The sequence below is a fragment of the Pangasianodon hypophthalmus genome, chromosome 14 (genome assembly GCF_027358585.1).
Source record: "Pangasianodon hypophthalmus isolate fPanHyp1 chromosome 14, fPanHyp1.pri, whole genome shotgun sequence".
NCBI lineage: Eukaryota > Metazoa > Chordata > Actinopteri > Siluriformes > Pangasiidae > Pangasianodon > Pangasianodon hypophthalmus.
This window is the reverse complement of record NC_069723.1, coordinates 5,418,723-5,435,541: the sequence shown is the minus strand read 5'-3', so window position 1 is coordinate 5,435,541 and position 16,819 is coordinate 5,418,723. Positions and strand designations below refer to the sequence as shown.

General features: G+C 40.2%; 1 protein-coding gene across 2 annotated transcripts in view; it reads right to left on the bottom strand.

Moving 5' to 3' along the window:
• Window positions 1–16,819, bottom strand: part of wdfy1 (WD repeat and FYVE domain containing 1) — a 39,350-nt gene that overhangs the window by 5,898 nt on the left and 16,633 nt on the right. For both annotated transcript variants that reach the window (XM_026924002.3, XM_026924001.3), the window contains 4 exons: window positions 3,293–3,398; window positions 822–923; window positions 250–380; window positions 44–152 (listed from right to left, as the gene is read on the bottom strand). In XM_026924002.3, coding sequence (XP_026779803.1) covers window positions 44–152; window positions 250–380; window positions 822–923; window positions 3,293–3,398 — 448 coding nt within the window. The remainder of the gene's footprint in view (window positions 1–43; window positions 153–249; window positions 381–821; window positions 924–3,292; window positions 3,399–16,819) is intronic.

The following is a 16,819-nucleotide window of genomic DNA, read 5'->3' as shown; positions in this document are numbered from 1 at the left end:
CAATACAGGTCTCCCCATCACATATTAACAATACAGTCGCTACCTTAACAATACGGTCGCTCCCACAGGTGACCAAAAGGCCTCTAGAAATGTCCATGTCCATGTGAGATATGTTGTGCTTTCCTTCATGGAACATAGCCATAGGTATTCGACTGCAAAAACACACACACACCCCAAGAGGTGTTTAAAACATGGTGGCGTGTGTGTATGGGATGAAATGGTGGTGGTAGTGACTTTTTGAATACTTACTCTTCCTCTTTGATTGTGTTGTAGCAGTCATCACACATTCGCACCTGGAACTCAAAGCCCATGATGGGGTAGGTTGAATGTTTAGAGCTACACTTCCCACAAATTGCCTTACCACATTTCCTGCAATGGTGCTACAACACAGAAAAACTAAGAGTTTATGGTGCACCCAAAAATGTCTCTATTACTGCCTGAAGACAGCTAGTACCATGCAAGCTCTTGTTTTTCCAGTATATGTTTAAAAACTTGCAGTACCTTCACAAATAAACAAGAAAACTTCTATCTTTTATATTTTGTGGTAATCATGCACAGAAATGTACAGCAGAATAAGATGTTAAGAGAATGATCATTACAGTTGCTCAGTCTCCTGCACTCTGAAAAAATGGGCCTCACTCGGGTAGTACTACTACCACATGATAGCACGAAATCAGTTTTACACAACTTTTGTGAAACTAATAGGCTTCCTCTAAGTTGAAGAAATGCTGCAAATAAATATTTCAATTTGAAATATTGTTCAGAATCATGGGGATCATTATGTGCATACATTCTTAGCAATAGTACTCTTAGCAACATACTTGTCGGAGACCCAGGGTCTTAGTATCCCACATTTGCTTAATGTTCCAAAAAAATGGCTGTTCACACTTCTGACACGAATCACTATCCAACCACTGTGGAGCCTGTGTGCAAAGTGAGAAAGAATAACAAAATATCAAAACACGCGTGAAAATTCACATGTGAAAAAAAAACACAGATGAAAAGTTTGGGTCCTCTTGCCCCCTTACTGTTTACTGATTGAAACTGTTTGTCCTCAGCAATTAAATACATTTAATATAACATTTAGCACTGTAGCAAAGTTAACTATGAATAAGATGAAGCAAAAATATCATCAGTATGTAGTAGCAATGATTTTTTTTTTCATGCCAAAATTGTAAACATTCAGGGCATTTAGTTCAAACAGTGGAGTGATTATAATGAATTTCACTTATTTCCTCCTCAAAATCATCAACCCATCTTCTTAAGGAAATACTACCAGTAGAAAAACCAACCGCTGTTAAAAATAATAAACCCCCATAATGCTGGTTATGTACATAGATTTTCTAAACTAGCAGTTATCAAACAACTGATTAATTTTTTAATGAAAAGCCTGACCTTGAACCTTGTTCAACTGTCAAAAATATAGTCCAAAATCAAACTTTGCTTTTATCTTCAAGATCCTAGAAAATATTGTAGCTGAGGAGCTAAGCTCAAACTTGCATAAGTATTATATACATAAACTCTTTCAGGCAGATCGCACCACTGTCAGGGTTTAGGCCCCTTCACAATACTGAAATAGCACTGGTAAAGTAGTAAATTATCTACTACTGCCATCCAATCAAGGTTATGTCTCTTTTCTTGTATGTATTATTTGCCCGTATTCATGTCAGTGTAGCTTTTGATAACATAGATCACAATATTCTTCTAGATAGATCAGAAAATGTTGTCAGAGTTAAGGAAATGGCTCTTTTCCTAACTGAGTCTCATCTGACTGAACACTATCATTTTGTAAATGTTAGTAGTTTATTCCACAAAGCTCTAGAGCTACTGAATTGCAACCCTGAGAGCAGATCCATGACAGATCATGCACACATGAAGACAAACTCTTCTAAATGCACATCACCATTCATTCAGTGAGCATAAAAAATGGAAACCAGATGACAAGCTGCATTCCTCTCCTGTGCACTACAAACTGAAAGCAACTCAAGTAAGCCTGTGTACATCTGGGAAGGAAAAGACAGTAGTCTATTTGGGCATGAATACAGATACTGGTCAATTACAAACTAAATGACATCCTCACTGACAGTGAATGTCAGATAGGCAAAACAGAAACTGACCATATCCAAAAACAAAATACTCTTATAGTTTCCACATAAGAGTGTACTTCTGTTCTGTGTGCACTTAGCAGTGACATATACTCTCACACTGAAATTGCTTGCTCACAGGCTGCACTCTGCTCTCTCCCATTTCTTCCGGAAACAGATCTTGATTCAAAGTAAAATTCCCAAAATGGCAGAAGTAACTTGAGTTAATGCATTTATCACTCAAACACAAAATTAGTTTAGTTATTGCATTCTTATGCAAAGATAAATAAACAAAACCTGAAACATTAAAGAACTGATAGGTGTGTTAAAAATTTTTTGAAACCAATCCTATTAGCAAATGTCCCAACACCCACTATAATGCCTACAGTTCCATGTATATTTGTATTTTTATCTCATTTTAAAGCCATGTGCTTTAACAGTATTACCGTACTGATTTGATACCCAGGATCGGTATCAAATCAATGCAAGCCAAAACAATCCTATAACAAATGGAAAAGATTAGAATTGGATTTGGAAAATATTTTTTGTAAGTGGAAATGTTTACATATAAAGAGATATGTTAGTCATGTTTTTTAAATTCCCTAATTTAGTCATTGCCAATTCCTACCTATCAGGCAGGAAGATAGGGCGAACAATCGTCTGTTGTCCCACTCAGGAGCCTGACTTGCTTGATTTTATTATATTTATTATTTATATTTTTTTTTATACTTCATGTAGGTTCTTGTTAGCTACCTAATAAAACATGTATTCTATGATTTTTGGTTTTGTCCTGTCACGCTAGCACATCTTTTATTTTGGCAGATTCTGCTACATCAGATTCTGTGGTTTTGATTATGGATTTATTAAATTTGTCAATTATTTTGTCTCTTTTTGGTCCTTATTATATCAAATCTCTGTTGTTCCTTATTAATATGTGCTATATCTCTGATTCATGTTTAATAATATATTTTGTCAGTTCTCTTATTTCTTTTATGGAGTTTGTAAAGTAAACCTGATTTTGAGAAAGGCACTGTATAAACAATATTATTATTATTATTAAAAATAAATCTTTGTTTAGTCCTAAGAGAATGTGAACTTTTGTACACAACTGTACTTATATATTGTAGTGTAAAACATTTTTATGATAATGTACAGTTTGCGTGTTTTTACTCCAGAAACATAAAAAGATAATGTGTAATTATATTTACCTCCTCCCGTGGCACGTCCATGTTCCACACTGCAATAGCTCCATCAGCAGAGCAGGAGACCAATTGCTTAGACAGCTGCAGATACCGCAGAGCCTGCACCTTTTCACTGTAAGAAAATCAGAAGAGATTTCAACACCACTTGGCATGAGACACCACCCAGCTTATTTCACACAACTGTGTCAAAAAAAAAATCTTGACATTTGTTCCAATATGGCTACAAAAATAATACCCCAAAACCTTTCAGCTACCCTTTCCCATCCACTAGTGGAGATAGACCAACACAGGACCACTGTTGACTGGAAGTTATTTTAGTGGTGCACCATTCTCAGCAAAGCAGTAGTGTGTGGAGTGCAAGCAGAAATACATATTTTATTCATTTTTATATAAATTCAATTTTGCTCATTTTCAAGGGTACCAATAATTCTGGAATGCACTGTACACACAAATGCAACAAAGCAGTACTGAAACACCTTTTTTAATAATGGTGTCGTATCACTGATATTTTCCTGAATAACGTATAACTATGTTAATATACACAACAAAATATCTTCATACAGCAAAAGTAGATTTTAATTTAAACACATTTACTAAATCCACATTACTATATCATATTTTTTATGCGACATACACAGATCAGCCATAACATTAACACAGACTTGAGGAATACCAGAGCTTCAGTGACTGGCTACATCAGCAAATGTATAAATGATGTGACTTCTTTCAAGACCATCACCACACATGCAAACCAGAAACCATGGATGACTGCCGAAATGAGCTCACTGCTGAAAACCTGAGACACTGCCTTCAGGTCTGATGACAAGGCAGCCCTCTGCATAGCAAGGGACAATCTGTCCTGGGCTATCAGAGAGGCGAAGCACAACTGCAGAAAGAATCCAAGGTCACTTCCTAAACCCCAAGGACACAAGGTATCCAGGCCATCACGGACTACAAAGCTCCATCACATGTCTGTGATGGTGTTGCCTCGCTCCCAGAAGCATTAAAAGATTTCTACGCATAGTTTGAACTACAGAACAACATGCCAGCAGAAATGACCAACACAAATTCCACAGACCAAGTACTCTGTCTGGATGTACTAAATGTCAGGAAAACTCTGTCCTGAGTTAACCCACGGAAAGCCGCTGGTCCTGACAACATACCTGGATGGGTGCTCAGGGAATGTGCTGATCAGCTTTACAGACATCTTCAACAACTTCCTGAGCCAAGGAGCTGTCCATGTGCATCAAGACTACCACCATCATCCCTGTGCCGAAGAAATCATCTGTGTCCTGCCTGAATGACTACCAGCCCATTGCATGCACACCTATCGTTATGAAGTGCTTTGAGCAGCTAGTCATGAAACACGTAAAGAGCAGCCTTCCCATGACACTTGAACCATTCTAGCACACTCTCCATCCTAATCACTTAACAGAAGACACCATATCTGCTACCATCCACCTTTCTCTGTCCTTTTTGTCCAGGTGGGTCACTATGTAAGAATGCTGTTCATAGACTTCAGTTCAGCAGTCAACACAATCATCCCACAGCAAGTAATAGAATAGCTGAGCCTGGTGAGTCTGACCACCTCCCTCTGCAACTAGATCCTGTCATTTTTGACTGGGAGTCCCCAGTCTGTTTGGATTGGCAACATCAGTTCCAGCACCACTACACTGTACACTGATGCTCCCCAGGGCTGTGTGCTTAGTCCAATGCTGTTTACCCTACTGACTCATGACTGTGTTGCAAAGTACAGCATCAATCACAGTTTGGCATCAATCACAGTTTGGTGATGACACTACAGTTGTGGGCCTCATCAGCAACAATGATGAATCAGCAAACAGGGAGGAGGTGAGGCAGCTTGCAGAATGGTACAGAGACAACAATCTATCTCTCAATGTTGATAAGACAAAAGAGATAATTACTGACTTCAGGAGAACTTGAATGGACCACTCACCACGGCACTTCAATGGAACAAATGTGGGGAAAGTCAAAAGTTCCAAGCTTCTTGGTGTGCACATGACTATGGATCTCTCCTGGACTCTCAACACCACCTGCCTAGCCAAGATGGCTGAGCAGCACCTCCATTTCCTATGGAGTCTGAAGAGAGCCAACCTCCCCCCTCCCATCCTCACCACCTTCTACAGAGGGGCAATAGAGAGTGTCCAGACCAGCAGTCTCACCATTTTGTACGGGAACTGCACAGTCTCTGAATCTCTTGCACAGTACTTATTCTTGTGAACTTGTCTCACACTGTTGTGTATGTGCACTTTATGTAGTCTTGTGTACTGTACTACTGTACTGTTATGTGTTGCATCATAGTCCTAAAGAAATGACATTTCGTTCCATACCAGCTATATAGAGGAATGACAACAAAAACCCCACTTGCCTTGACTTATTAGGGAAAAAAGAAGACTGCTGTTTTGAGATATTTTTGCATTCTGCTGATAAAATGCGAAGCTTCTATGCAAAACATGTAAGAAGCATGTAATACAGTCTTTTAAATATTTTTTCAGTATTTTTCTCTCAACCGCACCCACTGAAATTTGCGCTCACAGTTTGAATACCTCTGTGATGAAGTAAATAATCCACTTTGTTGTTCATGTACATGACTGAGCCTGTACCACACCTAATGATGACATACACTAAGTGAGCACTTTGTTAGGAACACTATACTAATACTCACTAAGGCCTCCCTTCGCTCTAAAAACAGCCTCAATTCTTTGTGGCAAAGAAATTCCACAAGATGTTCGAAACATTCCTTTGAGATTCTGGTTCGTGTTGACCTGACTGCATCACACAATTCCTGCAGATTTTTCAGTTGCACTTTCATGCTGCGATTCTCCTGTTCTACCACATCCCAAAGGTGTTCTACTGGATTCGGATCTGGTGACTTGAAAGGCCACTGAAGACCACTGGCCATTCTCCACTGACCTCTCCCATCAACAAGGTGTTTCCATCCAAGGAACTGCTGCTGTTTTTTCTTTACTGCACCATTCTGACTAAACTCTAGACACTGTTGTGCATGAAAATCCCAGGAGATCAGCAGTTTTAATTAGCATTTTTAGACTTGTCCTGGTATTTGTTTTAGAAATGGAAATTAAAAGATGATTCCATACTTTTTTCCTCTACTTGATTTGGAAAAAGACATGCCATTAATAATAATAAAAAACAAAGTCAGTGAATTTTTCACAAATGTTTCACAAAGCCAGAATGTTAAGCTATTGAACAAAACATTTTTTTGGGGTCATATCTGTGATTTGTTTGTTTGCTATAAAGTAAAAAACCTGGGTGAATATCCTCCAAGTGTGGTGATTCCATAATTTTTGCCAAGGGTTGTAAAGAGATGATTGTGGACTACAGAAGGCTGCAGGGGGAACAGTCCCCCTTATACATCCACAGCAGCCCCCTTTATACATCAGTGGGGCTCCTGTGGAAAGAATCAGCAGTATCAAGTTCCTCGGTGTGCACTTCACCGACGACCTGACCTGATTTTTCACACAAACACAGTGGTGAAATCCACTTGTTAGTGACTCTACTTCCTGCAGAGGCTCAGGAAGTTTGGTCTTCCCCTCAGCATCCTGACCAACTTCTACAAATGTACCATACAGCGCATCCTGACTGGGTGCATGACTGCCTGGTTTGGCAGTTGCTCCCTCCATGACCACAAGGCCCTCCAGAAAGTCTTGAGAGCAGCTGAACTCATCACTGGCAACACACTATCAGCCTTATAGGACATCCCAGCTTTCCATACACAATGTCTGAGGATGACAAAATCACCACAGACTGCAATCACCCAGCACATGGACTGTTTACCAGACTGCCATCAGGCAGATGGCAATGCAGCATTCAATCCAGAACCAACAGGTTGAAGAACAGTTTTTACCTGCAGGCCATCAGGATCCTGAATAAACTGTAATCCAGTCATTACCCCTTTTCCCACTCTTTCAATCATGCCACACTCGGAGTAAGGGTGTGAGTGGTAATGGAGGCATGATATGATTATAGTATATAATCAGCACTTTTAGTAACTAACTAGCAGTAAAATTGGAGTGCTCTGTTCTTTCTGACCTAGTTAAAACTGCTACAGCAGGATTTTGAATGAGTTGTAGCTGTTTAATGGTCATTTTGGAAAGTCCATTTAAAAGACCATTACAGTAGTCTACCCTGCTGGAGATAAAAGCGTGGATGAGCTTCTCTAGGTCTTGCTGCGCCGCTACCGAAGTCTAATTTTTACTTTATTTACTATTATTATTACTATTATTATTATTATTTTATTATTACATATTTAACATATTCTATTAACTAACACCAATAATCTAGAGGCTCTGAAATTAGAAAAAGAAGGGCTAACAAACTATTAGTGTGTGTGCCCTATTAGGAAATAGCATTTATTATACTGATTATAATACAAGTTTTTTATGAATGCATTCCTCACATTTTATTGGATAGCAGCTGCTGTGATGAGAAACAGGATTAGACAATTGGGATGATTTTTTTTTTTTCTGTTTCTGACTGAAAGCTACTAGCCAGATAACTACACTAAGCACAGAGTTATCGAAGTGAGAGCTGGTGAAGTAGCCTGCTGGAGTTTCCTGCAAAAGAAAAGTAGATCAGGATTTATAATATAAGGCACTATTTTCCACCATTATTAATGTGTTATTTTAATTATTTTCAGTGTAACTATCAGAAATGTATTTCATGGGAACATATGAAAAGATTATCTGACTGTAGATTCTGCCTTAAAAGTCCTCCACCTGAAATGCATAAGCATGTCACACCAATTTAATGGTACAGCTCGGGAAAACACAATTGTTTTTTGTATTTCCTCATCACATCGAAATTAATTTCTGTACATGATGACATTATGAAATCTGTTGTGTTTTTTGCTGTCAACCGATGTAATTTGTTTGTTTTAGAAGTTGGTGAGGACCACACAATTGTTATTTATCCCTTGATAAATAAAAACATAGAATTGACACAGTATAAAATCATGCAGATACGCAGATACCAGCAGCTTTGGGTAATGTTCACATCAACTATCAGAATGGAATAAAAATGTGATCTCAGTGATTTTGATTGTGGCATGAATGTTGGTGCCAGAAGGGCTGGTTTGAGTATTTCTATAACTGTTGATCATGTGGGATTTTCAACCACAACAATCTCTAGAGTTTACTCAGAATGGTGCAATTAAGAACATCCAGTTAGTGGCAGTTCTGTGGATGGAAACACTTCTTGTTGAGAGAGGTCAACATAGAATGGTCAGACTGGTTCAAGCTGACAGAAAGGGTAACTCAGATAACCACTCCATACAACTGTCATGAACAGGAAAGCATCTCAGAATGCACAACATGTTGCACCTTGAGACTTATGGGCTACAACAGCAGAAGACCACGTCATGTTCCACTTCTGTCAGGCACGTACAGAAAGCTGAGGCTGCAATGGGCACAGGCTCACCAAAACTGGACAGTTAAAGACTGGAAAAACATAGCATGGTCTGAGGAACCTGAATTTCTGCTGAGGCACAAAGATGGTTAGGTCAGAATTTGAGACCAACAGCATGAATCCATGGACCCAACCTGCCTTGTGTCAACAGTCCATCTTCTAATGGCTACTTCCAGCATGATAATGCACCACGTCACAAGGCAAAAGTTGTCTCAAAATGTATCATGAACATGATAATTAGTTCAACATTCTTCAGTGACTTTCCAAGTCACCGGACCTCAAACCAAAATAACACCTTTGGGATGTGGTAGAACAGGAGATTCACAGCATGAATGCGGACCTGAAAAAATGCTTAATGCCATCAAGTCAACATGGACCAAAATCTCAAAGGAATGTTTCCAACATATTATGGAATCCATGCCACGAAGAACTGAGGCTGTTTTGAGAGCAAATGGAGGCCCTATCCAGTGTTCCTAATAAAGTGCTCTGTAAGTGTGTATACATAAAAATATAAAACTTACATATAAAATATTTTTAAAAAATGAGAGATCATAACAATTGTATCTTATTTTTTATGTAGTACTGCCCTGAATAAGCTATGTCACCTAACAGATGTTTACATATTGTGCACAAGAAAAAATATAATACGCGAATTTACACAAATGAACCAGTTTAAAAGTTTACATATGCTTGATTCTTAATAATGTTTGCTGTTACCTGGATGATCAACGACTGTTTTTATGTTTTGTCATAGTTCTTCATGAGTCCCTTGTTTGTCCTGAGCAGACTGCCCACTGCTCTTCAGAAAAATCCTCCAGACCCTGCATACTGTTTTTCCAGCATCTTCTGCATATTTAACCCTTTCCATATATAGGGGTGGCTATATGATGATGAGATCCACCTTTTCACACTCGATCCATCTTTTCACTCAGGACAGTTGAGGGCCTCATACACAACTATTACAAAAGGTGCATACATTCACTGGTGCTCAAGAAGGCAACACACTATATTAAGAGTCAAGGGGATGTAAACTTTTGAACTGGATGATCGATGTAAATTGTTATTCTTTTGCTCAAAGATCTTATTTTTAGGGGCCAAGCACCACAGTTGCGTAGGCATTTATTGTTTTCATCAGCTTTTTACTGTGTAGACACGTATTGTAATCATTACTGTTATGATTGGGGCCAAGCACTGTCAGTGCGTAGGCACCTACTGTAATTGTTAGTGTTCTTATTAGGGGCCAAGCACCGCAGGTGTGTAGATACCTATTTTTTCCTCAGCTTAGTTATTATTAGGGGCCAAGCACCACAGATGTGCAGGCACCTATTATTTCCGTCAACCACCTTCTTATTATTGTTAAGGGCCAAGCACTGCAGGTGCGTATGGCAGCCCATAGAACCGTACATCGGAAAGCTATGAAATTTGGCACACAGATAGGGGACAGTCTGAAATGTTACCATAGCAAATTTGGAGTTGCTATCTCAAACCCTCTAGCGCCACCAACAGCTCAAAGTTGCATTCATGTTTATGCTAATAACTTTTAAACCGTAAGGGCTAGAAACAATTTTTTTCCCTCTGATTTATTGGTGTCAAAGACACCCTATGACATCATTTTCCATCATTTCCAAAATTTTTCTGCAATTTTCTGAACTCCTCCAAGACAGCTCTTAACCAAATTTGACTCAGATCATCGTTACACCATGCTAGCTAAAAGGATGCCGAAATGGACATGAGGCTATATCTCTAACTCTTCAGCTGATTCAGACCAAACTTAGTATATGTCATAGCTATCATAACTTATCTGTACAGTTTTGGAAACAACGCCACCTAGTGTTCACAAGATATGAAAAAAGCATATTTTTGCTTGTAATTTTTGAATGGTTTGTCCTAAAATCATGAAACTTGTCTCTTTTGATTCTGTGAGGCATTCTGAATAAAATGCTATGAAAATTTCCAAGGTCAGCCATTTGGTCAGAATGTGGTAATTTGGTCAGACTGTGATGGTGTCCTACCCGCTCGCCACTGCCCAGCATTATGCTCACTAATGTTCAGTCTCTCAAAAATAAACTGAATGCTGGATGAACTTACAGAAGGGCCTCCACGACTGCTGCCTGCTTTGTTGCACTGAGACATGGCTGGGATCTAACACCCCGGACAGCACTCTTACACTGAGCGGGTTATCTCTGCACCAGCTGGACCGCTGTACAGATGCTACCAGTAAATCAACAGCAAATGGTGCACCAATGTTAAACGGTTTCACAATCATGCACCCCAGTCTTAAAGCAACTCACAGTCAAATGCCTGCCATTTTATCTGCCCCATGAGTTTACTTCAGTTCTCACCATTCCACCAGATTCAGTCCTTCTCACCATTCCAACCAGTTTACATTCCACCAGATGCTAATGCTAATCAAGCTCTGGATGAGCTGTACGCAGCCATTTGTGAATAGGAAACCCGACACCCAGAGGCTCTCTCAGTGATTATGGGAGATTTCAACCACTAGAACCTGAAAACCATGTTACCAAAATACTATCAACATATTACATGTCCAACAAGAGGAGAAAAAAACCCTTGACCACTGCTACACCACCATTGTATAAACCTACTCCTTGTCCTCATTTTGACAAGTCAGACTACTCATCTGTTACTGCTTCCTGCATATAAACAGAAACTCAAACAGTCACCAACAACTGAAAAGGATAATACAGTACTAAAATAAGGAACAAGTCTCAACTCCAAGATTGCTTTGAAAATACAGACTGGTCCATCTTTCAGTCCTCTTCTGATGACTTGAATCAATATGCAGAGTCTGTTCTGGATTATGTCAGTTTCTGTGTGAACTGCTGTGTGCCCTCCCGGATCATTCGTTCTCACCCTAACCAAAAATCCTGGATTAAGCCTGAAGTTCGCATGTGTCTGAGAGAGGTGAACATCAGCCCTTCTCTCAGGTGATTGTGACAGGTACAAAAAAAATCTAAATAAGATCAATAAAAGTTCATTAAGTTTTGGCTAAAATTCCGCCTGCCTCCCGAGTCTTCCTCCACACCCTCTCACACATCAGGTTCTACAGTGGTGCTGAAACCCGGCATCGGGGAAGACTCCGATGCTGCCATGGAAGCCTCCCCACTCGGCAAGATTGTCAAGTCCCTCACCATCCTCTGCCAAACCCAACACCAAGCGCTCCGCGACCTGCGCAACAAGCAGCAGCTGCGCTTCGAAGCCCTCACGCAGGAGCCGGCAGGCACTCCAGAAACTGCTGCAGCCCACTACATCTCCAACTGTATCCCCTACCACAGTACCACATGTGACGCTCACCAAGCTGGCCTCCACTAACGATCTGGAGGCCATCCTGAAGCTGAAGTGTGCGACAGCTGCATGGGAATGGGCTCTGCAACTCCTCAAAAGCAGTCACTCCACAGAGACTGCTCTGCTTTCCACCACTGAAGCCTTACGACTATCAACCTCAAGATCATCTGTCCACATCTTACCTGACCTCTCTGCTGCCTTTAACACTGTGAATCATCAAATCCTCCTATCAACTCTCTGCAGTCTAGGCATCAGTGGAACAGCTCTGTGCTGGGTGGAATTCTATCTTTCAGGCAGATCCTTCAAGGTATCATGGAGGGGAGGTGTGTCTGAATCTCAGCAACTCACAACTGGGGTACCCCAGGAGTCAGTTCTGTGTCCACTGCTCTTTTCTATTTATACTACCTCTCTGGGGCCTGTGATTAAGTCTCATACTATGCTCATGACACTAAGCTCTATTTGTCCTTCCAGGCTGAAGATCCATCGATCCATCTCTGTCTGCCATCTCAGACTGGATGAAGGAACGCCACCTTACTCTCTAAAATGGGACAGGTGACATAGAAGATGACAGGAAAGGACAAGAAGGACCTGAGCATGATTATGGGAAGGAGACTGGCTCAACTGACAAATAGGCTCCACAAACAGGCCCTGTTGCCGTTATGCTGAACTACGAGTATAGAATTGTTTACAGTTGATGCACAACTACATATGGGAAATAAGCACAAAGTGAAAGACAGCTGTCTCTGGTTTACATTGAAACGCGTAGTAAGGGATAGTAATGTCTCCTATTACAAGGCCTTTGGGAGGTTGTTCTTATCCAAGTGGAACTTGTCAAGCAAGGACACAAAGGTGTCAAAATTCCTTAAAGGTGAAATAATGATCATGTGTCTTTAACTCGATGGGGAAATATTCAAACTCGAGTGTTTTCAGTTAAATTTAATAGCTTTATTAAATTTATCACAATAAGTAATTGTGGGTAAGTATTTTCCTTCTACTGGAATGAGGGGAAAATAACAAGAAGGGAGAAGAGTAAATGAAACAGGAAAGTGAGGGAGACGTATGAGAATTAATCACTTTAACATTGCCCAAAACACCAACTGTATTCAATTGCTGCAAGCCACAAAATGCTAATTGCTAACCTTCAAGGCTGATGGTTTTAACATAGACGTTAGTGTAAAACACTGCTTTGGTTTAGCTTAGCTACACCTGAGAGATTGTTTACAATAACAATCTCTCAGGTGTAGGCAGACTGCCCATGCACAGTTCAGAGTTGCCCCGGAAGAGTCTCCTAGGACTTCCGGGCCCCGATCGTTGCTATGGCAACCAACACAAACAGTATTTCTTTAACACACTGCTCGAGATAGTTTAAACTCTTCGCATGAAATGTCGGCACAGTTCAACACTACTCATATAAACACCACTTGTAGCCTTCTTTAAATCGTGGCACTTTAAATCTCAGTTCGTTTAGAGCGAAATGAAACTTATCTAAGCTACAGGTACAGTGCAAATAATACAACAATTTAATGTGATCTTGACAGAACTTAAAATTTCCATGCCAGCTTCTCTGGACACACAAACACAACAGGGTTTCTTTGCTGCCGATTACACAGATTTACTCTTTACTTGATTTAAATTTTACTTTAATTAAACTTTACTTGATCAAGTTTTAAAACAAAACTTCACATTCAAAACATACTTGGACAATATCTTTCAAAACTACTCTGAGAGCAGACACAAAAGGACATTCATAAGTTTGCTACTCTAATGGTTAACCCTGGGGAGTAAAATAGCTATTTGAATAGTCGGATAGCTATTTCAATAACATTGGAACATGCAATGCATCAACTTGGCTATAACATAAGGCCTTCTAAGAAATAAAATTGAGGAACACGTTCAATTTTTTCCCTACCACACAGAGAGGAGATTTCTTCGTCCTAACAGGGGCGAATTTAATTCTCATTTACTGCAGGTTAACAATAGGGAAGCAAACCGAGTTTTCACATTCCATCTATTCACATAGCAAGCTAGCACAAACTGCATACATCACACATTAACACATCAGACTTTCATGTCTCTAATCTATTATCCACAATAATAGAAAAGATACACACCTGTGGCTTGGTCAGTGCCTACAATTTAGATTAAACTGCCCGCATTCTCTACCAAAAAATGTAGGAAATTAACACATCAACTCAAAGGGAAATTTTGCAAGCTTAAGATTGCAAGAACTAATCAACTATTCGTCCAGCGATAAATTGAGATTAGTGTATTTATTAATTGTGCATGGGATATTACCTCTGTGGCCACCAGCAATGATACCCTACGTATAGTGAAAACGCTATATATTAAGAGCAGAGTAACAAGATCGGCAGTTTAAAGCAGTACATTATAAGCACAGAGACACAAGACACTTGCATTTAAAATCAGGCGAGACTTTATTAGACTATTCTAAAACACAGAAATGAATCTAACACAAACACACACAACGCATGCATACAAGGTCAATGAAGAAGGGTTTTGAACAGAGAATGAATGAAATCCCAAGTTTCTAGCACTGCATGCTATTTCTCAGACCATGACCTGAAGGAACCATCAACTTCTCCATTTAAACTTTGTTTCATTTATAAGGGCTTTAAACATTGTGTTAAATGCACCATTTCAGTGGAAGGGGATTCCCTTGTTGTGGCGCTGCTCTGGAGGGCTTTCCCGGCGATTCACCAACGGTCTGGTCGGCTTTTGAGTGGTGTCTTGGGAGACCAATGAGGATGGTGAATGGAGTGAGGGCGTACCCGGCAGAGTCTTGTAGGCAGGTTACAAAAGAGCTTGGATGAGTGAAACGGTGGTTGTCGGTGGTGCAAATGCAGGAGTCGGAGGCTTTGCAGGAACCAGTCTGGATGTGGAGTCTCAAAGCAAGTGTGATCTCCTCGTGGGTCGAAAACTTCTGGAGCTCTTGGTTACTCTTAATAGATAACTTGACTCCTCTCGACTCCGCTTGACTTGACTCCGTTCCGATGACTCGATGAAAACCCCTCCTTCCAACAGACTTCTTGGTGTCACAGGGTTTTAAACTTTTTCTGGCTAGTCCAAACACAAAATGTTTCCTCCAATCAGGTATTGTCTTAGGGCGGGGTATAAGCCATATTTTCTGCCTATGATGTTAATAAGTCTATTGTTTCTGCAGGTTTTTTCATGAAGCGTGGATCAAACTTTATAACCCAAATACTAACACATGCATATAATGGCATTCTCCCTAAATTTCCTTGCACTCATCTTTCAGAAAATTATTTAACGAACACACACATACCAAACAAGACATATATTGGTTGTTGTTAATACAATCAACCATAATAATGCATGCTAAATAATCAAACAAATAAGGCAAACTTGTGGCTATAAGCATGAGAAGTACCAAAATAAAGCATGGAAGAAGATAGGAAATTGCAGTTATTAATGTATCAATTTCATAGTCATTGTCCCTTTAAGACTACATGGAGTGTTCTGATACAGTCTGTGGAATGTGAGAAGTCAAAAAAGAACTCTATCTTGAGGCAGCCTGCGGGTTAGTCACCCCCTTCTGGCCTTAGATTATCAGGTTTATGGTTGAGGGTCCTTGCATTTTGTCCTGTGGACCAGCCATCTGGTCTTGGTCAATGGCCTAAATCAATAGGTTTTACAAGGTTCCTCTTGGCTGAGAGGGTTCATCCTCCAGTCAGGGTTTTTCTAATGTTTGCCCTATTGTTCACAAGATAGCTGAAATTAAGCCGGCAGTAATTAACTTGGCTCCTCAGGGTCTGCTGAGTGGGGTTCCACTGTTTTATGGTTCCTCTGGCAAACTAAGTGGAGTTCTTGTGTAAGGTTTGGTCAAGGATTCTGTGGTTTTGTTGCTGCCTGTTCACTTAGAATCCTACACACTTATGCTGTCTATGTTATGTCTGATTAACCTCTTATGTGTATAGGATACGTTTGGGTGAGTTAATTAACCAGGTAGTACAGCCCTTCAGTTGACCAGTGTTCATTCAATGTTCAGCTGCAGCTCACACTGCTTAAGCGGCTCAATACACAACATTATAACTGGATTATTTGAAACACTACAACTATTCTTTATAGATTTTTCGTCCAAAAACCATTGTTAGAGCATTGTTCTTGCATGTCATTTTTTCAACAGTATGTTTTAATTAAAATCGGTGCTAGTGCTTGCTACACATCTTAAATTCGAATGCACAAAGTTTTTGCATTCGAATGTGCGTTTTTATCTTAAATTCAATGAACATTCTAAGTTCAAATTTTAATTTGACAGCCCTAGAGCAGACAAGAAGACAGAAGCAGCACAAATGTCTAAAATGTTGGTGACATTCATTCTTATGCAAAGAAACACGCATGTAAACACAATGGAAAAAATATCAAAGTCAGCAAAAACGATCGAGGTATGATAATTACGTTATCAACTTATCATGACAAGCCAAGCTGGAGTATTCCAGTGTCAAGAGGCGGCTCTGCAGCACGTCGGCTAGAAACCCCAAAGCTTCCAGCCGCTGCAGCTCCCTGAGATCGACCGCCCCCTTACTTACTTGCAGCAGCTGAAGGACTCTTGCCGCCGGTGGTCAATGGCAGAGGAGCAGGAAGCGGAACAGATAATGAAGCTGGTGGTATTGGAGCAATTCAATGGGTCACCTTCCAACAGGAACAGCAGAGTGTGTCCAGTGCCACCAGCCCGCGTCCCTGTATGAAGTGGCTCAGATGGCAGAGGATCACATGACGGCAATCACTGGTCCAGGCGTCTCC